At 43.2% G+C, this 23,944-nt stretch overlaps 1 protein-coding gene across 1 annotated transcript in view; it reads left to right on the top strand.

Moving 5' to 3' along the window:
• Positions 1 to 1,026: 1,026 nt before the first annotated feature.
• si:ch211-126c2.4 (mucin-17) overlaps positions 1,027 to 23,944 on the top strand; it is a 31,436-nt gene continuing 8,518 nt past the window's right edge. The window contains exons 1-5 of the mRNA XM_029764198.1: positions 1,027 to 1,463; positions 11,269 to 13,167; positions 13,362 to 13,407; positions 20,689 to 20,820; positions 22,729 to 22,824. Coding sequence (XP_029620058.1) covers positions 11,503 to 13,167; positions 13,362 to 13,407; positions 20,689 to 20,820; positions 22,729 to 22,824 — 1,939 coding nt within the window. The 5' untranslated portion in view covers positions 1,027 to 1,463; positions 11,269 to 11,502. The remainder of the gene's footprint in view (positions 1,464 to 11,268; positions 13,168 to 13,361; positions 13,408 to 20,688; positions 20,821 to 22,728; positions 22,825 to 23,944) is intronic.

Below are 23,944 nucleotides of genomic sequence, written 5' to 3'. Positions count from 1 at the left end.
CCGGCCCTCTCCCCCCCCTTTTCCTGGTGCAGGGGAGCTGGGTGGATGTAGTGGCACCCCCTGTTGGCCGTGGCTTGGCCCTCCTCCCTGGGCCGGCCTCAGCTCTTTCTGGCCCTCTCCCCATATCCCTGGGGCAGGGAACTGGCTGGATGTAGCCTCCTGGTGGCTGCTGGTGAGGGTCGGCAACGATTTGAACCGTTTGGCTTTCCATACTCAATTCAATTCAATTAAGTGCTGAGGGTTGATATGAGATTTTTTTTCGATTGCAAAGACTTGGCTTGAATTTTTCGATTGACAGTGCATATATTTGTTCTCAAAACTGTACCTGGGAACATCTGCAGAAGGAAACTATCTACTAGGTAATGTTAAATGATAACTTTCTATTTTTCTCAGTCACAAGTTAACGTTACTTCTCATTTGCTAGACAGCAAATTCAAATCCGTATCGTGGAAATTCAGCACTGTCCCGGAAGTGCTGGCTGGGACCAGAAAGGCTGGGGCGGTCCTATGTAAAACAATAGATCATGATTCGTTCCATTCGAAACGGGCATATCCAACCAGCGTAGGGTACCGCCTTGAAGTCTGAGGGCAAAGTCCCTTCATTATCGTAGCTTCCTCAAATAATATGGATATACTGACAAGTACACGTCTCTCCACCCTAACAATGTCGTTGTTCACAAATCGGCAGGGTGGGCTGTTTAGCTTCAGCCTATCCTTTCTTTGGATTAGTAGATACATCTCATTATTGTAATACTTTAAGTATTCGATGAGGGTTGTTGACGTCAACCGCCGGTATTAAACAGAGAGAGATGCTATGCCACGAGCCTCATGACATGAATGTGCATAGCCATCTCCAGACAACTCCGATTTTAAGTGTTTTTCAAATGTTTTATTAAGTTGTCAAGTGTCCTACTTATATCAGTACAATCGAAGCAACTGTACTTATATTACTTAAGCATTACTTATATTTGATAAAGTAAACATCGCGTAGCAAATAAGCCATACATTTTTTGTTAACCAAATTCGACACGCTCACTGATCTCCACACAAAAAAAAAACTCGTTACATTGGTGGGCGAAACAATGAAAAAACGTCACCTGCTGGAGGGAGACAGATTTTCCGCCGAGTTGAACCTCTCTGGCTTCGTTTAACACAAAGCAGCCGTTCCTGACTCTGAAGTTAAGGGCGTAGTGAGGCTGGTGTTAGCAAGACAAGCATAAATATAGAAACAGCTAAAATATATTGACGATTTTCTATCAATGAGATAATATAGCATTTTGTTTTTACCGTGAGCTTTTATTTTGAAGGCGGAATCGAAAACAGGAAGTCTACATTTTGGCCAGCTGTTACAAAAGCAATCGTCAGTTCCATTTTCCCGATAGGTTGGAATGTGTGCTGTCCAATGAGAACAGAAGTGGTATTTTTGATTCTCAACGGTTTGGCTACATTGCAAGTCTGCTACGGGTGAGTTCGTTTGTTTACTAACTAACTTACCCGTTTGTTTTCCCCCCCCAGCTACTTAATCAAAACACCCTGGGTACTTTCGTTGGCAAAACTTGCACTAGCTAAGATGATGGTAAATTGGTTAAAACGTTTCATTTTGGTATTAGCTATACTGCTGCTAACGTTAGCAAACCATTTTACTTAAGCTATAACGCACGAGGGGTGTGGCATATGGCCAATATACCACTGCTAAATGCTGTTCTTATCACGACACAACGCAACGCAGAGTGCCTGGATACAGCCCTTAGCCGTGGTATATTGGCCATATACCACAAAGCCCCCAGATGCCTTATTGCTAGTATAAACTGGCTACCAAACTGATTAGAGCAGTAAAAATAAATGCTTTGTCTTACCCGTGGTATACGGCCTGATCAGCATTCAGGGCTCGAACTACCCAGTTTATAATAGCTATTATACAACGGGTTGGTCTAATCCTGAATGCAGATTTGGTTAAAAGCGCATTCCAGCGGGTGTCTATTCCAAAAGTTACCACCGGCTAAATCTGTTAAAATGCCTATTTACTTGGTTCCATCTGACTGCGCAATCCACTGTCTCATCAGCCCAGTCAGGCACTTTATAAACTTGATCCCCACTATAAAAAGCATTTAGACATTCTCACATCTTTTAGACTAACATTTCATTTAACAGTAGTAAGATTTATACAAATCTCCACCTGTCTCTGACATTTGCAACATTGAATTTGTTTCTATATTCAATCTTCGACTGTCCCATAGTAATGAACGTGTAGTGGTCGGGACGAGAGGGAGACAGGCAGCGGTTCTCAACCAGTCGATATCATGAATCAGTTGGCATCATTTTTGTGGATATAGACATGTCAAAAAAAAGGTAGAACGAAAAGAACTGTAGCTATTTTGCAGTCTTTCCAGTTTCAGTTTGAAGTTAGTGTTAGCTGTGCTGTTGGCTAGCTCATCTGAACAGTGTCCAAACGAGAGCACATGTTCTATGCCAGGCGAAATCGTGCCTCATTAGCTCATTGTTACGGGTGCATCCAAATAAATGTCACTAGAAAACAGCTTAAACAAATGCAGCTACTGTTGTTCTGTCTGCACTGTTTGACTTGACTGTAAGTTAGCCGTAGTTGGCTAGCTAGCAAGTAATAAGAACGTTGCCAGCCGGCTAGGGTAGCAAACCTAGTTTTGTTTAGGGACTACAGTGGCAAGAAAAAGTATGTGAACCCTTTGGAAATACCTGGATTTCTGCATAAATTGGTCATACAATTTGATCTGATCTTCATCTAAGTCACAACAATAGACAGTCTGCTTAAACTAATAAAACAAACAATATGGTTTTGTGTTTTTATTGAACACACTGTGCAGGGTGGAGAAAATATGTGAACCCTTGGATTTAATAACTGGTTGACCCTCCTTTGGCAGCAATAACCTCAACCAAATGTTTTCTGTAGTTGCGATCAGACATGCACAACGGTCAGGAGGAATTTTGGACCATACCGCTTTACAAAACTGTTACAGTTCAGCAATATTCTTTGGATGTCTGGTGTGAACTGCTCTCAAGGTCATGCCACAGCATCTCAATCAGGTTGCAGTCAGGACTGACTGGGCCAGAAGGTGTATTTTCTTCTGTTGATTTACTTCTGTGTTTTGGGACGTTGTACTGTTGCATCACCCACCTTCTGTTGAGCATCAATTGGAGGACAGTTAGTCTAACATTCTCCTGCAAAATGTCTTGATAAACTTGGGAATTCATTTTCCCGTCGACGATAGATAGCAAGCTGTCCAGGCCCTGAGGCAGTCCCAAACCATGATGCTCCCTCCACCATACTTTACAGTTGGGATGAGGTTTTGATGTTGGTGTGGTGTGCCTATTTTTTCCACACATAGTGTTGTGTTCCTTCCAAACAACTCAACTGTAGTTTCATCTGTCCACAGAATATTGCACCTGGAACATCCAGGTGCAAACTTCAGACGTGCAGCCATGTTTTATTAGACAGCAGTGGCTTCTTCCATGGTGTCCTCCCATGATCACCATATTTGTTTAGTGTTTTACGTAACAAACTCGTCAATGTTAGCGTGTTACAGAGATTTCTGTAAGTCTTATGCTGACACTAGGATTTTTAACCTCATTACAAGAACACATTGCAGAATGCTGTCATCTTTGCAGGACACCCACTCCTAGGGAGAGTAGCAAAGTGCTGAACTTTCTACATTTATAGTCAATTTCTCTTACCGTGGACTGATGAACACCAAGGCTTTTAGAGATACTTTTGTAACCCTTTCCAGCTTTATGCAAGTCAACAGGTCTTTTGAGATCTTGTTTGTTCGAGGCATGGTTCACATCAGGCAATGATTCTTGTGAATAGCAAATTCAAATTTTGTGTGTTTTTTTTTTAATAGGGCAAGGCAGCTCGAACCAACATCTCCGATTTTGTCTCATTGATTGTACTCCAGGTCAGCTGACTCCTGACTCCAATTAGCTTTTGAAAAAGTAATTAGCCTTGGGGTTCACATACTTTTTCCAACCTACACTGAATGTTTAAATGTATTCAATATAGACAAGAGAAATACAATTTGTGTATTATTAGTTTAAGCACACTGTTTGTCTATTGTTGTGACTTAGATGAAGCTCCGATCAGATTTGATGACCAAGTTATGCATAAATCCAGTTAATTCCAAAGGGTTCACATATGTTTTCTTGCCACTGTATATATTGTGGAAGACTGAAATGGTATGAATAAATTAATCAAAATTACATTTTAATGAAAATGTCAATCATTATTTGAATATGTTAGTAACCCGTTGTATGAAAGTGAAAATGCCCTCGAAGTCAGTGTTTGGAGGATATATTGGCACGGTTTGCCAGCCCTCGACGTGCCTATGTCAATGACCAGTAGAAACTGCAGTCATTTTCACTATTCTTAGCAATGATTTAGGAATCCTTGTGGGCATTAGCTAGGTTGCCGCTTGTTGTTCGCCTATTGAAATTGAACTAAAGTTCATGAAAATAAATAGCTGACCAGCTACTTAACCCTGTTGCCCAAAGCTAATGTTATAAGCAGCCAGCTAGCTTCATCTGACTAGTGAGGCTTCACTGGGTTATGTTTTGTGAAGCTAGCCACAAAAAAGGATTAGGCACAATAGTGGAATTTGCAGTTTGCTTTCAAAGTAAGTGTCATTGACAGTGATGCAAATGACTACAAATAGTAGAATTGTCATATTTTTATTTTGAAGGCTAACCGCAAAGTCCACTTGTGGCTAATCCTTATTGTGGCTAGTTTCACATAGATGGGTCCGACCACCATTAATCAAATAAGAACTGTCTTATAAATTAGGGTTATTTTAGATGACACCTAGCTATAGTTACTGAAACGGATTGTCGTTTTTGGGGAAGAACAGTGTTTGCATCCATGAGCTAGCTAGCTTTAAAAAAAATAAAAAATAATTATGACCTGCACTGTAGGTGCACGAGACAACTTTACCAGCATCATGGCATACGTATCGATGAATCAATGTGACGTATGAAATACGAGTGATAGTGTAATAACTACGTAAAAAATGTATGAACGTGTTAAATTATGTGACGTGCAGTCATATTCAGGTCCTGATTGGTCAACAAGCTTAATTGACATGTTAAATAGTATATTTTTGACATGCAAAGACCCAAACGGCGTTCCAAAGAAATCCTGGTTGAGAATGAAACGACTAAACAAATGAGCAACGAAACAGCACAGCATGTAAGTGAAATAAATAGGTTTTGATTATGTTTACTGTTAATGGGGACATTCGTAATGCCAAAACTTTTTGGTGTGTGACCTTTTATTTAACCAGGCAAGTCAGTTAAGAACAAATTCTTATTTACAATGACGGCCTACCCCGGCCAAACCCGGATGACGCTGGGCCAATTGTGGGCCACCCTATGGGACTCCCAAAAACGGCCGGATGTGATACAGCCTGGATTCGAACCAGGGACTGTAGTGACACCTCTTGCACTGAGATGCAGTGCCTTAGACTGCTCTGTGTGTGTGTAACTATTTAACTGTACGAGGAATGCTTAAAAGGCAGCTAAAATTGTAAATGTCGGTTATCGGTATCAGTGTCGTTTTTTGGGGGGGCAAGGAGAATATCGTTATCGGCCGACAATGTCATGTCGGTGCGTCACTAATTAAAACTAAATGCCAAGAAAGCTGTCGGCTGTTACACTATTATTTATCATCACTACATGAAAAAAGAGCAAATGGACTTGAATGTGTGGTTTGATAACACCAACGTTTCGCCAAGGCATAGATGTATGGCCAAGTCGCGCACGGACAGCAGTGGACAAATCAATTCAGGCTACAAGACAATTGCCAAATCATTACACGTTTTGGAACCATATGTCTCTTTCCATACCTGTGATGGGTGCACTGAGGTAAGGCAATAAATAGGCCATAGTGGTGAAATAATTACAATAAACACTGGAGTGATAGATGTGCAGAAGATGAGTGTGCAAATAGAGATACTGGGGTGCAAAGGAGGAAAAAAATAATATGGGGATGAGGTAGTTGGATGGGCTATTTACAGATGGGCTATGTGCAGTGATCTGTGAGCTGCTCTGACAGCTGGTGCTTAAAGCTAGTGAGGGAGATATGAGTCTCCAGCTGCAGTGTTTTTTTGCAGTTCGTGAGCTGAGGCGGGGGCTTCACCTAGCAAAGACTTATAGATGACCTGGAGGCAGTGGGTTTGGCGACGAATATGAAGCGAGGGCCAGCCAACGAGAGCATACAGGTCGCAGTGGTGGGTAGTATATGTGGCTTTGGTGACAAAACGGATGGCACTGTGATAGCAAATTGGATGCAGTCTGAGTAGTGTGTTGGAGGCCATTTTGTAAATTACATTGCCGAAGTCAGGGATCAGTAGGATAGTCTGTTTTATGAGGGTATGTTTGGCAGCATGAGTGAAGGCTGCTTTGTTGCGAAATAGGAAGCCGATTCTAGATTACATTTTGGATTGGAGATGCTTAATATGAGTCTGGAAGGAGTCTACAGTCTAACCAGACACCCAGGTATTTGTAGTTGTCCACATATTTTAAGTCAGAACCGTCCAGAGTAGTGACGCTGGACGGGCGGGCAGGTGCGGGCAGTGATCGGTTGAAGAGCATGCATTTAGTTTTACTTGTATTTAAGAGCAGTTGGCGGCCACGGAAGGAGAGTTGTATGGCATTGAAGCTCATCTGGAGGTTAGTTAACACCATGTCCAAAGAAGGGCCAGAAGTATACAGAAGGGTGTCGTCTGCGTAGAGGTGGCTAAGAGAATCACCAGCATCATTGATGTATACAGAGAGTCGGCCCGACGATTGAACCCTGTGGCACCCCCATAGACTGCCAGAGGTCCGGACAACAGGCCCTCCGATTTGACACACGGAACTCTGTCTGAGAAGTAGTTGGCGAACCGGACGAAGCAGTCATTTGAGAAACCAAGGCTGTTGGGTCTGCCGATAAGAATGTGGTGATTGACAGAGTCGAAAGCCTTGGCCAGGTCGATGGCGGTTATATCGTTTAGGACCTTGAGCGTGGCTGAGGTGCACCCATGACCAGCTCGGAAACCAGATTGCATAGCGGAGAAGGTACGGTGGGATTCGAAATGGTCGGTGATCTGTTTGTTAACTTGACTTTCAAAGACCTTAGAAAGGCAGGGTAGGATGGCTATAGGTCTGTAACAGTTTGGGTCTAGACTGTCTCCGCCTTTGAAGAGGGGGGATGACCGCGGCAGCTTTCCAATCTTTGGGGATCTCAGACGATACGAAAGAGGTTGAAGAGGCTAGTAATAGGGATTGCAACAGTTGTGGCGGATAATTTTAGAGAGGGTACGGATTGTCTAGCCCGGCTAATTTGTAGGGGTCCAGATTTTGCAGCTCTTTCAGAACATCAGCTATTTGGGTGAAGGAGAAAAGGGGGAGGCTTGGGCAAGTTGCTATGGGGGGTGCAGGGCTGTTGTCTGGGGTAGCCAGGTGGAAAGCATGGCCAGCTGTAGAAAAATGCTAATTGAAATTCTCGATTATTGTGGCTTTATCGGTGGTGATAGTGTTTCCTAGCCTCAGTGCAGTGGGCAGCTGGGAGGAGGTGCTCTTATTCTCCATGGACTTTACAGCGTCCCAGAACTTTTTGGAGTTAGTGCTACAGGATGAACATTTCTGTTTGAAAAAGGTAGCCTTTGCTTTCCCAACTGCCTGTGTATATTGGTTCCTAACTTCCCTGAAAAGTTGCATATCGCGGGGTCTATTCGATGCCAATGCAGTACGCCACAGGATGTTTTTGTGCTGGTCAAGGGCAGTCAGGTCTGGAGTGAACCAAGGGCTATATCTGTTCCTGGTTCAAAAATTCTTTGGAATGGGGCATGCCTATTTAAGATGGTGAGGAAAGCACTTTTAAATATGAACCAGGTATCCTCTACTGACGGAATGAGGTCAATATCCTTCCAGGATACCCGGGCCAGGTCGATTTAGAAAGGCCTTCTTGCTGAAGTGTTTTAGGGAGCGTTTGACAGCGATGAGGGGTGGTCGTTTGACCGCAGACCCATTAGGGACACAGGTAATGTGGCAGTGATCGCTGAGATCCTGGTTGAAGACAGCAGAGGTGTATTTGGTGGGCTGGTTGGTTTGGATGATATCTATGAGGGTGCCTGTGTTTACAGATTTGGCGTTGTACCTGGTAGGTTCATTTTATAATTTGTGAGATTGAGGGCATCAAGCTTAGATTGTAGGATAGCCGGGGTGTTAAGCATGTCCCAGTTTAGGTCACCTAACGGCACGATCTCTGAAGATAGATGAGGGGGACAATCAATTCACATATGGTGTCCAGGGCACAGCTGGGGGCTGAAGGTGGTTTATTGCAAGCGGCAATGGTGAGAGACTTGTTTTTGGAAAGGTGGATTTTTAAAAGTAGAAGCTCAAATATGGATTTCACATGATTAGGATTGCTGATAAGCATCCATTAGTCACAGATACTTTAAAAAAACTGTAGGAATGGGGATCAGAAAACCAGTCCGTATCTGGTGTGACCGCCATTTGCCTCATTCAGCTTGACGCGTCTCCTTTGCATAGACTTGAGCATGCTGTTGATTTTGGCCTGTGGTATGCTATCCCACTCTGCAATTGCTGTGGGAAGTAGCTTGATATTTGCGGGAACTGGCACACGCTGTCGTACATGTCGTTCGAGAGCATCCGGAACATGCTCAATGGGTGACATGTCTGAGTATGCAGGCCATGAAAGAACTGGGACATTTTCAGATTCCAGGAATTGTGTACAGTTTCATCAGCTGTCTGGGTGGTTGTTCTCAGACCATCCCACAGATGAAGAAGCTGGATGCGGATGCCCTGTGCTGGTGTGAGTACACATGGTCTGCGGTTGGTGAGGCTGGTTGGATGTACTGCCAAATTCTCTAAAACAAATTTGGCGGTGGTTTATGGTAGAGAAATTAACATTAAATTCTCTGGCAACCATTCTGGTGGACATTACTACAGTCAACATGCCAATTGCACACTCCCTCAACTTGAGACATCTGGTGCACCTGTCTAATGATCATGCTGTTTAATCAGCTTCTTGATGTGCCACACCTGTCTGGATTCTTGGCAAATGAGAAATGCTCACTCAGGGATGTAAAAAATGTTCTTTTTGACATAGGACCTACACTTTACATGTTTTATTTTTGTTCAGTATATTATAATTACCAATCTAAAAAACAAATTGTATACAGTTTCTTACCTTAACCTGTTTGGGCTAGGGGGCAGTATTGAGAATTTTGGAAAAAATATGTGCCCATTTTTAACTGCCTCCTACACCAACTCAGAAGCCAGAATATGCATATTATTGTTCAGGTTTGGATAGAAAGCACCCTAAAGTTTCTAAAACTGTTTGAATGGTGTCTGTGAGTATAACAGAACTCCTATGGCAGGCAAAAACCTGACAAGGTTTCATGCAGGAAGTACCCTGTCTGACAAGGAGTCGTGCGTCTTGCATCTGTTTATTGAAAAGTAAGGATCTTAGCTGTAACGTGACAATTCCCAGGGCTCCGATAGGCTCTCAGAACCCGGGAAATACCTGAAGGTTGACGAGGCGGCCTCTGGCTGAAAAAGATTATCGCCTTTGGTAAGTGGCGGATCAGAGGACCTTTGAATGAGGCGCGTGCACGATTCGCCCCTGTGGAGAAATTTAATTCGGCTGTTTAGGCTCATTGCATATTCCCGGTCGGAATATTATCGCTTTTCTACGAGATAAATGGCATAAAAATTGGTTTTAAACAGCGGTTGACATGCTTCGAAGTACGGTAATGGAATATTTAGAAATTTTTTGTCAAGCCATGCGCGAGACCGTGATTTAGTATTCTGATAGTGTCTAGAACTCACGAACAAAACGTTGCTGTTTGGATATAACGATGGATTATTTGGGACCAAACCTACATTTGTTATTGAAGTAGAAGTTGTGGGAGTGCATTCTGACGAAGAACAAGAAAGGTAAGAACATTTTTCTTATAGGAAATGTGATTTTGATGAAGGCTAATCTTGCCGGGTGTCTAAATAGCTAGCCCGTGATGCCGGGCTATGTACTTAGAATATTGCAAAATGTGCTTCATCCGAAAAGCTATTTTAAAATCGGACATATCGAGTGCATAGAGGAGTAATGTATCTATAATTCTTAAAATAATTGTTATGCTTTTTGTGAACGTTTATCGTGAGTAATTTAGCAAACTGTTAGTAAATTCCCCGGAAGTTTGCGGGGGTTATGCTTTTTCTGAACGTCACATGCTAATGTAAAAAGCTGTTTTTTGATAGAAATATGAACTTGATTGAACAGACATGCATGTATTGTATAACACAATGTCCTAGGTGTGTCATCTGATGAAGATCATAAAAGGTTAGTGCTGCATTTAGCTGTGGTTTGGGTTTATGTGACATGATATGCTAGCTTGAAAAATGGGTGTCTGATTATTTCTGGCTGGGCACTCTGCTGACATAATCTAATGTTTTGCTTTCGTTGTAAAGCCTTTTTGAAATCGGACAGTGTGGTTAGATTAACGAGATTCTTGTCTTTAAATAGCTGTAAAATAGTCATATGTTTGAGAAATTGAAGTAATAGTATTTCAAACGATTCAAAAATCGCGCCACTGGATTGAAGTGGCTTTTACGTAGGTGGGACGAGTTCGTCCCACATGCGCCAGAGAGGTTAATATTGTTATCTCAATGGCAGAGCTGTCAAAGTTGTGAGAAACCTTTCAGGTCCGGTGGAGGTGAGGTGCCTCCCTTTGGCAGCATTCACTTTGTCTCCCTGCCAAAACAAAACATTTGGTAAATCCTGCCAAGATTGTGCTACCCATATCGTTAATAAACATTGTTCAAGATCAAAATCTGAAAAATGGAGATGGTTCTATGTTAAATGCACATGTTTAACATTAGTGGATTGAATAAATCTCTTTAATTAGGATTACTTAGTGTTTCCAGTCCCCTTTAAGATGCATAATGTTTCATCTGTAGGTGCTACAAAGCAAACATTGGTGTCATGTAAAGTTTTACAGCTTGATCTGTAATGTGATTATTATTTAGATGTAAAAATATATTTAATCTACGAATATTGAAAACTATTAACTTGAATGTTATCCATATAAACTCTACATTTAGCCCCTGTTCCTCCCATTTGTTCCAAATTGGGTCTATCCTATTATGGTTAATTTAGTCATAGTTGCAGCCATTGCCTGTTGGGCATGTCTAATTTTGTTTGTACATTGATTTGATTATGGGAATTTCTATTTCTACCCTACAGGCCACTGACGAGGACAATCTGAACCTCACTGCCATTGATCTCTGGGGTCACACATGTTTCTGCTTTGAAGCATAAAGCACGGAATCTGCCACCTGGCTCTGTGGAGCAAAGAAGTACCTTAAGAGACGCCAGCAGTGTCAGTTAGTCCCATTCCACCGATGTCAGGCCTATTGATGCTAAGTTAAGCAACCAATTTGTAAGGAAGATCCCATTCAGTCTGAAAACAGCCCAGAGATGACCAGTCAGACAGCTCAACTGAATTGTCCAACTATCCACCTAGAGTGCCCCGGGCCAAATACAGACGTCTCCAGTATGTCACTCCAGATGGAGACTCTGCCAGACTCTAGTGTTGTAAGTGGAGAAACTTCACCTCTTTCAGACAGCTGTCTTTCATCTACACCATCACAGCACAGTGGTATCAGTGGGGAGCCCGGAGCCAAGCGGTGGTCCTTTAACCCAAGAACCATGCTCATCCCTATTTTAAAACCCATCCATCTGGGATTCAACAGGCAGAGGTCCTGCTCCCCAATTTTGAGTCCCATGCATGCCTCAAAGACCTTCAGGATTCAAGATGAAACTTTACCGAACTGCACCGGAGAAAGTTTATTTGAGGACAATATAGACTCCTGCGTTTTGCCTATTGTGGTGGAGCCCAAGGGGGGCAGCTCTACAATGGATTTGTCACACACACCTCCGGAGACTTGCGTTTCTATGAAAGAGAGTTTCACTAAACCAGAGGATGCAAATACAGATTTGCCAAGGGGCTCTAATTTTAGTCTCAGTTTGCAGGGAAGTCCTGCACCAACAGCTCTCATGGAGACTATATCAATCAATAGCTGTTCCAAAGCTTCCCTGGAGGGCACACATGACATATCTGCATTTGAGGGCAGCAAAGAAAGTCTGCATTCCTTAGAACATAAGGTACAGAACCTGACCACCAAGGTTGCCATGTCTGCTGTGGTCCGAAATTCAAGTGTTACCTCTTCCTGTCTCTCAAATGCTAATGTCACACACATAATTTGCCCTGATAGTGAGATGTCTGCGTCCTATACGGTGCCATTGTCCTCGTCATCACACAAGGAACCAGATGTTGACAAGAGTGTGAACAACGGCACCGTGGAACTTATGGTTGGACCAACACTGGAGCCCAAAACTGGGATCAACTCCACTATGGTCCTTACCGAGCCCAGTGTCACAACTACTGCGCTGGAGTCTGTGGAGATTAGTAGGCCACTGAAAGACACTTTTGAAGCTTGCCCTACTATGAAGTTCAATGCAACCACTGAGCAAGAGACTTATGATGGTACCAAACAACCTCTAAACAGTACCTTTCAAACTAACCCTCATTTAAATGCAGCCACTGAGCCAGTGACCATTGTTGGCAATGCACACCCCCCTTTTCAAACTGACCACGAACCAACAAAAAGTTCTGAAGTCGATGTCTGTGAACATACGGTACAGTCCCAACCAGGCCCGTCCGGGAGAGATGGTGACCCCTTCACCTTGGACGACACCCTGGAGTTGGGTCCCAACTTTCTGCTCACATCCACTCCCATGGTTACATCTAAGGCTTTAAGGAAACCAGAGAGACCCTCAGATGTGCGGAAAATGTTATCTTCGGGCTCCCTGCCAAAACCAGCCAAACCACCTGCTGTCTCTAAACTCGCCACTTATAGGAAGACGTTCCTTCAGCCCACGAGTGTCCCCTCTAATCCCAAATCACTGCTACCCCCACTGAGATCTGTGTCCCAGCTTCCATCACTGACTTGCCCACCAAAGACCAAGACAGCCCCCGTGGCTTCAGCCCCCTCGGAGCCATCCTCCTCTGCCATACCCAGCACAAGACGCAAAACACGAGCAGATGCCTCGGGACATGCTGCGGTCACTGTTTCTCAGCAGGTAGGCAAAGGGGAATGCAAGTGTGCTTACATCTCAAAAGGATATATTTAAACATTTTAAACATTTTAATATGAAGGCTATATTTATGAGTTTGATATTATCCTCTACCAATCCATCCACTGTATTTAGTAAGATTGAATCAACAGATTGTACAAGGCTATCCAGTCAGTTCTTTTCCTCCATTTCTCTCCTAGGTCTCGACAGATAATACTTCCAGTAGTAGGTGTAGCACAATTGCAGGTGAGCAGCTGTTCCTTTGAATCTGTTGGGTATGTATGGCTCTCTCAAAGTTTAAACCTTTCCTCGTATCCTATCCTCTGCTGATTACTGATTTGGCAGAACATGGCAGGTGAAAGCAATATAGTGGAAACGTATCTTTTCCTTTTACCTATATGTTCATGAAGGTAAGGATATGAGGAGAAGAAGCCATTTTAGAGTACTGAGACAGCCTAAAGGGAATCTCAATTATACTTCCCTGATTCCTTACATCCTCTTTCTCAAACGCATTTGATAAAAAGGTTCTATGGAAGGAGGAGGCGGCGGTGAAGAATCAAGAGATATAATTTAAGATTTACGTCTTTACACACGCACACACACTCAGTGCGTTCGGAAAGTATTCAGACCCCTGGACTTTTTCCACATTTTGTTACAGCCTTATTCTAAAATGGCTTAAATTAAGAAAGTCAATCAATCTACACACTATCTCATGACAAAGCGAAAACAGGTTTAGACATTTTTGCACATTTATTGCAAAACAAAAAACACCTTATTTACATAAGTATTTAGACCCTTGCTATGAGACTTCGAAATTGAGCTTAGATGCAAATAACAATAGCGAGATTATATCCAGGAGGGTACCAGAACAGAGTCAATGTGCGGGGGCACTGGTTAATATGTACATGTAGGTAGAGTTATTAATGTGACTATGCATAGATGATAACAACAGCGTTGCGGTGGGGGGGAGCGCAATGCAAATAGTCTGGGTAGCCATTTCATTAGATGTTCAGGAGTCTTATGGCTTGGGGGTAGAAGCTGTTTAGAAGCCTCTTGGACCTAGACTTGGCGCTCCGGTAAGCAGAGAGAACAGTCTGACTAGGGTGGCTGGAGTGTTTGACAATTTTTAGGGCCTTTCTCTGACACTGCCTGGTATAGAAGTCCTGTATTTTGGCCCCAGTTTTGTACTGGGCTGTTCGCATTACCCTCTGTAGTGCCTTACGGTTGGAGGCCGAGCAGTTGTCATACCAGGCAGTGCTGCAACCAGTCTGGATGCTCTCGATGGTGCAGCTGTCGAACCTTTTGAGTATCTGAGGACCCATGCCAAATCTTTTCAGTCTCGTGAGGGGGAGTAGGTTTTGTCTTGTCCTCTTCACAACTTGTCTTGGTGTGCTTGGACCATGTTAGTTTGTTGTTGATGTGGTCACCAAGGAACTTGAAGCTCTCAACCTGCTCCACTACAGCCCTATCGATGAGAATGGGGGTGTGCTCGGTCCTCCTTTTCCTGTAGTCCACAATCATCTCCTTTGTCTTGATCATGTTGAGGGAGAGGTTGTTGTCCTGGCACCACACGGCCAGGTCTCTGACCTTCTTCCTGTAGGCTGTCTTGTCAGTGATCAGGCCTACCACTGTTGTCATCGGCAAACTTAATGATGGTGTTGGAGTCGTGCCTGGCCATGCAGTCAAGTGAACAGGGAGTACAGGATGGGACTGAACATGCACCCCTGACGGACCCCTGTGTTGAGGATCAGCGTGGCGGCTGTGTTACCTACCCTTACCACCTGGGGGCGACCCGTCAGGAAGTCCAGAATCCAGTTGCAGAGAGGTGTTTAGTCCCAGGGTCCTTAGCTTATTGATGAGCTTTGAGGGCACTATGGTGTATAATGCTGAGCTGTAGTCAATGAATAGCATTCTCACATGGGTGTTCCTTTTGTCCAGGTGGGAAAGGGCAGTGTTGAGTGCAATAGACGGCATTGTCTGTGGATCTTTTGGGGCGGTATGCAAATTGAAGTGGGTCTAGGGTTTCCCGGATAATGGTGTTGATGTGAGCCATGACCAACCTTTCAAAGCACTTCATGTCTACAGACGTGAGTGCTACAGGTCGGTAGTCATTTAGGCAGGTTACCTTGGTGTTCTTGGGCACAGGCATTATGGTGGTCTGCTTATGACATGTTGGTATTACAGACTCAGACAGGGAGCGGTTGAAAATGTCAGTGGAGACACTTGCTAGTTGGTCAGCGCATGCTCGCAGGACATGTCCTGGTATTCCATCTGGCCTGCGGCTTTGTGAATATTGACCTGTTTAAAGGTCTTACTCACATCGGCTGCGGAGAGCGTGATCAGCCTTCCGGGAACAGCTGGTGCTCTCATGCATGTTTCAGTGTTATTTTCCTCATCGAGTGTAGAAGTAGTTTAGCTCGTTTGGTAAGCTTGGAACCGGTGTAGTACGATTTGATCTTAGTCCTGTATTGATGCTTTGCCTGTTTGATGGTTCGTCAGAGAGCGTAGCGGGTTTCTTATAAGCTTCCGGGTTAGAGTCCCGCGCCTTGAAAGTGGCAGCTCTAGCCTTTAGCTCAGTGCGGCTGTTGCCTGTAATCCTTGTCTTCTGGTTGGGGTATGTACAGTGGGGGGAAAAAGTATTTGATCCCCTGCTGATTTTGTACGTTTGCCCACTGACAAAGAAAGGATCAGTCAATAATTTTAATGGTAGGTTTATTTGAACAGTGAGAGACAGAATAACAACAAATATCCAGAAATACGCATGTCAGAAATGTTATAAATTGATTAGCATTTTAATGAGGGAAATATTTGACCCCCTCTCAATCAGAAAGATTTCTGGCTCCCAGGTGTCTTTTATACAGGTAACGAGCTGCGATTAGGATCACACTCTTAAAGGGAGTGCTCCTAACCGCAGCTTGTTACCTGTAAAAAAGACACCTGTCCATAGAAGCAATCAATCAATCAGATTCCAAACTCTCCACCATGGCCAAGACCAAAGAGCTCTCCAAGGATGTCGGGGACAAGATTGTAGACCTACACAAGGCTGGAATGGGTTACAAGACCATTGCCAAGCAGCTTGGTGAGAAGGTGACAACAGTTGGTGCGATTATTCGCAAATGGAAGAAACACAAAAGAACTGTCAATATCCCTCGGCCTGGGGCTCCTTGCAAGATCTCACCTCGTGGAGTTGCAATGATCATGAGAACGAGGAATCAGCCCAGAACTACACGGGAGGATCTTGTCAATGATCTCAAGGCAGCTGGGACCAGAGTCTCCAAGAAAACAATTGGTGTAACACTACGCCGTGAAGGACTGAAATCCTGCAGCGCCCGCAAGGTCCCCCTGCTCAAGAAAGCACATACATGCCCGTCTGAAGTTTGACAATGAACATCTGAATGACTCAGAGGACAACTGGTGAAAGTGTTGTGGTCAGATGAGACCAAAATGGAGCTCTTTGGCATCGACTCAACTCGCTGTGTTTGGAGGAGGAGGAATGCTGCCTATGGCCCCAAGAACACCATCTTCACCGTCAAACATGGAGGTGGAAACATTATGCTTTAGGGGTGTTTTTCTGCTAAGGGGACAGGACAACTTCACCGCATCAAAGGGACAATGGACGGGGCTGTGTACCGTCAAATCTTGGGTGAGAACCTCCTTCCCTCAGCCAGGGCATTGAAAATGGGTCGTGGATGGGTATTCCAGCATGACAATGACCCAAAACACACGGCCAAGGCAACAAAGGAGTAGCACATTAAGGTCCTGGAGTGGCCTAGCCAGTCTCCAGACCTTTATCCCATAGAAAATCTGTGGAGGGAGCTGAAGGTTGGAGTTGCCAAACGTCAGCCACGAAACATTAATGACTTGGAGAAGATCTGCAAAGAGGTGTGGGACAAAATCCCTCCTGAGATGTGTGCAAACCTTGTGGCCAACTGCAAGAAACATCAAATACTCATTTCCCTCATTAAAATGCAAATCATTTTATAAAAAATTTTACATGCGTTTTTCTGGATTTTTTTGTTATTCTGTCTCACTGTTCAAATAAACCTACCATTAAAAGTATAGACTGACACCGATTTATTTTTATATTTTGTAATAATGACAATTACAACAATACTGAATGAACACTTATTTTAACTTGATATAATACATCAATAAAATCAATTTAGCCTCAAATAAATAATGAAACATGTTCAATTTGGTTTAAATAATGCAAAAACAAAGTGTTGTAGAAGAAAGTAAAAGTGCATTATGTGCCATGTAAGAAAGCTAACGTTTAAGTTCCTTGCTCAGAACATGAGAACATATGAAAGCTGGTGGTTCCTTTTAACATGAGTCTTCAATATTCCCAGGTTAGAAGTTTTAGGTTGTAGTTATTATAGGACTATTTCTCCCTCTACGATTTGTATTTCATATACCTTTTGACTATTGGATGTTCTTATAGGCACTTTATTGCCTGTGTAACAGTATAGCTTCCGTCCCTCTCCTTGCTCCTACCTGGGCTCAAACCAGGAACACATCGACAACAGCCACCTTCGAAGCAGCGTTACCCATGCAGAGCAAGGGAAACAACTACTCCAAGTCTCAGAGCGAGTGACGTTTGAAACGCTATTAGCGCGCACCCGCTAACTAGCTAGCCATTTCACATCGGTTACACCAGCCTAATCTTGGGAGTTGACAGGCTTGAAGTCATAAACAGCGCAATGCATTGCGAAGAGCTGCTGGCAAATGCACAAAAGTGCTGTTTTGAATGAATGCTTACGAGCCTGCTGCTGCCTACCATTGCTCAGTCAGACTGCTCTATCAAATCATAGACTTAATTATAACATAACACACAAACACGATCCTTAGGTCATTAATATGGTCGAATCCGGAAACTATCATGTTTATTCTTTCAGTGAAATACAGAACCGTTCCGTATTTTATCTAACGGGTGGCATCCATAAGTCTAAATGTTCCTGTTACATTGCACAACCTTAAATGTTATGTCATAATTACGTAAAATTCTGGCAAATTAGTTCGCAACGTGCCAGGCGGCCCAAACTGCTGCATATACCATGACTGTTGCAAGAGAAGTGACACATTTTCCCTAGTTGAAAGAAATTCATGTTCGCAGGCAATATTAACTAAATATGCAGGTTTAAAAATGTATGTGTTCTTACTGCATTCGCGTAACAGGCAGGCTCCTCGTGGAGTGCAATGTAAAGCAGGTGGTAAGAGCGTTGGACTAGTTTACCGCAAGATTGAATCCCCAAGCTGACAAGGTAAAAGTCTGTTGTTCTGCCCCTGAACAAGGCAGTTAGCCTAGGAACGGTGGGTTGTCATTGAAAATAAGAATGTGTTCTTAACTGACTTTCCTAGATAAACCAAAAAAATCGGTGGCCAAAAATACCGATTACCGATTGTTATGTGAACGTGAAATCGGCCCTAATTAATCGGCCATTCCGATTAATCGGTCGACCTCTAGTCTCTGTGTGTGGAGTGAAGGTGGTCTAGAGTTTTTGTCCCTCTGGTTGCACATTTAACATGCTGATAGAAATTTGGTTAAACAGATTTAAGTTTCCCTGCATTAAAGTCCCAGGCTACTTGGAGCTCCGCCTCTGGGTGAGTGTATTCTTATGGCGGAATACGGCTTGTTCAATGCTGTCTTTGTGCCAGCCTCAATCTGTGGCGGTATGTAGACAGCTCTGAAAAATACAGATGTACTCTCTAGGTAGTGTGATCTACCGCTTATCATGAGATACTCTACCTCAGGTGAGCAATAGCTCGAGACTTCCTTAGATATCGTGCACCAGCTGTTATTTACAAAAATATACATTGTGGTGGCTAATTTCCGCATTACCAAATGAGTTACAAACACACCAGTCCGAGTTAAAATACATCTAATACTTTAGATACCTTTGCAAAAGTTCTTGACCTTCAATAATGCACTCTCTCGAATGAACCAGGAAGGTGATTACAGAATGGCTACAGGGATCTTTTATAGCAACGATACACCCCCTTCAACGTACATTGACAAACCACAGATACTTAGTAACAGTTCACAAAGGTTAAGTTTTGTATGACAGATATCAATAAAACACATCAGACAGTAACTGCTATGTCAACAGGGTTCATTATATAGACCAGTATCTGAACTCCTTAGAACCGTCCCTCCCTGGTACGGTATAGAACAAAAACACCATTTCATCCAATGGCATATCAATTGTCAACTCTAGATACTCCCATCTCAAGCAAACCCCCTCTTGACCCCACTCCTGGACAGGCTCACTGGGGAGTGAGCCTCTAGGCCATATATTATCACAGGATAAGTGCGAGATCTAAGAGAGGACATACAAGGGTCCATTTACTGCCATAATCCTCCCCACAATAAAGAAAAGGAGTGACTTGCTCACAGACATTGTGGAGACAAGTCATTGGTTCCCCATTAATCACGCCATCCCTTCACATGGTTTAAGAAATGGGTAAAGACACATTCCCATGACGACAAGTCTGACCTCTCCCCTCTCTGGGCCCCAAGTGTCTGAGCCCCAGCTAAGGTAGACGTGCAACTGAAAAGACACCAGAGTCCAATGGACACTTTCTAATGACAAGTACCTCAAATAAGCATATTATACTAATAAAACATCTTCATTATCTATGTTACCCAGCTAATTCTGATTCGTCCACGACAACAGTCTGCCGCCCCTTGTCTTACCAGACGCCGCTGTTCTATCCTGCCGGTACAGCATATAATTGATTGTCGTCGTTCAGCCACGACTCCGTGGAGCATAAGATATTACAGTTATGAATGTCCTGTTGGTAGTTTAATCTTCCGTGTAGGTCATAGATTTTATTCTCCAAAGATTGCACGTTTGTTAGCAGAATGGAAGGAAGTGGGGCTGTATTCGATCGCATACGAATTCTCAGAAGGCAGCCTGCCCTCTGGCCCCTTTTCTCTGCCGCTTCTTCACGCAAATCACGGGGATCTGGGCCTGTTCCCGAGAAAGCAGTATTTCATTCGCGTTGGGCTCGTCAGACTCATTAAAGGGGAAAAAAGGATTCTGTCACTCCGTGGTGAGTAATCGCAGTCCTGATGTCCAGAAGTTATTTTTGGTCATAAGAGATGGTAGCGGCAACATTAAATACAAAATAAGTTACAAAAAACACAATCGGTTGGGGACGCGTAAAAGGTCATCCTTCTCCGGCACCATTGTTTTGACACTCATCTATGAGATGTTTCTACAACTTCATTGGACCTGTTGTAAATAAGGTATTTCTGTTTTTTTATAAGGCTGTAACGTAACAAAATGTGAAATAAGGGAAGGGGTCCGAATACTTTCTAAAAGCACTGCCAAGTTATTGTTATTCGTTGTGTATTACATGTTTTACTTTTCTATTGTTCTATTTTCTTTCTCTGTATTGTTGGGAAGGGCCAGGAATGAAGCATTTCACTGTTACTCTACACCTGTTTACAAAGCATGTGATACTTTTTTGTTTGATTCCCTCAGTCATCACCTCTAATTTATTGTTTATTTGTTGAATTTATAGAATCCAAGCTGACGAGCACTGGCCTGAGGAAACCTCAATCCTATGGCACTCAGAGATCCATAGCTAGCCTCAGGCATCCTGCAGTAAGAGCTATGGCAACCCGCTCCTCTGAAAACCCCAGCGTCTCTTCAGGTAGGAACAGCATTGTGTGAGAGTGTTGGAATTAAACCTAACTGCCCATTATGAGAATCTTACAAGCTTGATCCCACAACTTCATGTACAGTGCATTTGGGAAATATTCAGACCCCTTGACTTTTTCCAGATTTTGTTGGGTTCTAAAATTAAATATTTTTACACACAACACAAGATAATGACAATGTGAAAACAAGTTAATCCATTTTTTCCAAATTTATAAAGAATAAACCGATACCTTATTTACGTAAGTATTTAGACCCTTTGCTATGAGACTCGAAATTGAGCTCAGGTGCATCCTGTTTCTATTGATCATCCTTGATGTTTCTACAACTTGATTCGAGTCCACCTGTGGTAAATTCAATTGATTGGACATAATTTGGAAAGGAACACACCTGTCTATAGAAGGTCCCACAGTTGACCCTGCAGCACTCCACCAATCAGGCCTATATGGTAGAGTGGCCAGACAGAAGCCACTCTTTATTAAAAGGCACATGACAGCCCGCTTGGAGTTTTCCAAAAGGCACCTAAAGGACTCAGACCATGAGAAACAAGATTCTCTGGTCTGATGAAATCAAGATTGAACTCTTTGGCCTGAATGCTAAGCGTCACATCTGGAGGAAACCTGACACCATCCCTACGGTGAAGCATGGTGGTGGCAGCATCATGCTGTGGGGATGTTTTTCAGCTGCAGGGAGACTAGTCCGGATTGCGGGGAAAGATGAAGAGAGCAGAGATCCTTAATGAAAACATGTTCCAGAGCGCTCAGGACCTCCAACTGGGGCGACGGTTCACCTTCCAACAGGACAATGACCATAAACACATAGCCAAGACAACGCAGGAGTGGCTTCGGGACAAGTCTTTGAATGTCCTTGAGTGGCCCAGCCAGAGCCCGGACTTGAACCCGATCAAACGTCTCTGGAGAGACCTGAAAATAGCTGTGCAGTAAAGCTCCTCATCCAACCTGACAGCGCTTGAGACGATCTGCAGAGAAGAATGGGAGAAACTCCCCAAATACAGGTGTGCCAAGGTTGTAGCGTCATATCCAAGAAGACTCGAGGCTGTAATCGCTGGCAAAGGTGCTTCAACAGAGTACTGAGTAAGGGTCTGAATACTTGTGATATTTCTTTTTTTTTTGTATGTTGTGGGTGAACAGTACAGGAGGGGACTAAGCACACACCCCTGAAGGGCCCTGTGCTGATTGTCAGCGTGGCGGATGTTGCCTACCCTCACCAACTGGGGCGCGGCCCGTCAGGAAATCCAGGATCCAGTTACAGTGGAAGGTGTTCAGTGCCAGGGTCCTGAGCTTGAAGGGCACCATGTTGTTGAATGCTGAGCTGTAGTCAATGAACAGCATTTTGACTTTAATTTTGTCCAGGTGGGTAATGGCAGTGTGGTGTGCAATAGATTGTCATCTGTGGATCCGTTGGTCCGGTATGCAAATTGGAGTAGTTCAACAAAGGAGTGAGTAATGGGTCTGAATACTTATGTAAATGTGATTATTTTTTTCCTGTTTTTTATAAACCTGTTTTTGCTTTGTCATAATGGGGTATTGTGTGTAGATTTAGGGGGGGAAAAGATTTAATACATTTTAGAATAAGGCTGTGGAAAAAGTCAAGGGGTCTGAATACTTTCCGAACGTGCTGTAAGTTGCCATATGATCTGTTAATGTAATGGTACTGTGTTTTTCTGTCATGCATGTCTGAATTGTATAACCTAAACAGTACATTAATTACTTATGAATATTCCACCTGTAAGTGTTAACCCAGTTATTTGTTTTCCATGTTTCTTTATCAGACAAATCCCTGACAAGGTTGTTTTTGCCAAACATTTGAAAATGGAAGACTGAAATCCTTAGTTTTGGTAATTTTCCTTAATTTGTATAACAAATGTTCCATTTCATCACAGGTTTAAATGGAAGGAATCTACAAGCACGCAACCAAGGCCAGAAGCACTTGCCAACCAGCAGTGATGCTTTTCCTGTAGCAAAGAGGAAAAAAATTGGTAATTATTCTGTGAGCTAGATGGACTTGCATTGTTGATATAGTGTGTGGTGTGGATGTTAATTAAGGAATAACAGTGCAGGTCATGGAATTTGAAATTATGGTGATTGGCCAGCCTAATGACCGTGATCACCGTAATAACCATTCGTATAGCAAAAAAACAAGTTTTTATATGCATCTTTTGTCCTCTGCTCCTGACTGCATGTTATTGAAATAGAACGGGCATCCCCATTAAAGTCGATTATGGCATAATGGGTGGAGTAGCTTCCATTGCAATTGTACCCATAGGAGCAAAGCAGGAAGTAAAATATGTGCTGTGATTTGTTGATTCAACTGACATTACAAAAAATACATTCCATTCCAGGAGCCTCACATCAGGTAACATTTGAATGAACATTCTACATTACCATTGAATAATTTCAATCACAATACCAGATAGAAATTGTACCCATGAGTTTACCAGTCAAATTGCCACCGTTAGAGGTTCCAGTCCCATTCAATTCATTCTATTTCTGTGTGCTGCATTGTGGGGAGAGTTGCCTAGGCAAGTGAAGACTTGTTTGCTTGTTTCTTCAAGGAACAACAAAGTTTCTTCACATTGTTAAAAGTAAGAAAAGGTAATGTCTTATGTTATACCGAAACGTGGTTAAACGACGACACAGATAATATAAAGCTGGCTGGCTTCTCCGTGCATCGGCAGGACAGAGCAGCTACGTCTGTTAAGATGAGTGTGGGTGTGCCTACTTGTCAATAACTGCTTGTGCGCGATGTCTAATATTAAAGAAGTCGAGGTATTGCTTGCCTGAGGTTGAATACCTCATGATAAGCTGTAGACCACACTATTTACCAGGTTTCTCGTCTATATTATTTGTATCTGTCTATTTACCACCAAACTGATGGTGGCACGAAGACCGCACTCAACGAGCTGTATAAGCAAACAAGAAAATGCTCATCCAGAAGAGGTGCTTCTAGTGGCCGGTGACTTTAATGCAGGTGACCTTAAATTTGTTTTACCTCATTTCTACCAGCAAGCCACATGTGCAACCAGATGGAGAAAAAAAACTCTAGACCACCTTTACTCCACGCACAGACTCATTCAAAGCTCTCCCTTGCCCTCCATC

The sequence above is a fragment of the Salmo trutta genome, chromosome 10 (assembly GCF_901001165.1).
Source record: "Salmo trutta chromosome 10, fSalTru1.1, whole genome shotgun sequence".
Lineage (NCBI taxonomy): Eukaryota > Metazoa > Chordata > Actinopteri > Salmoniformes > Salmonidae > Salmo > Salmo trutta.
This window is presented reverse-complemented; position numbering and strand designations above follow the sequence as displayed.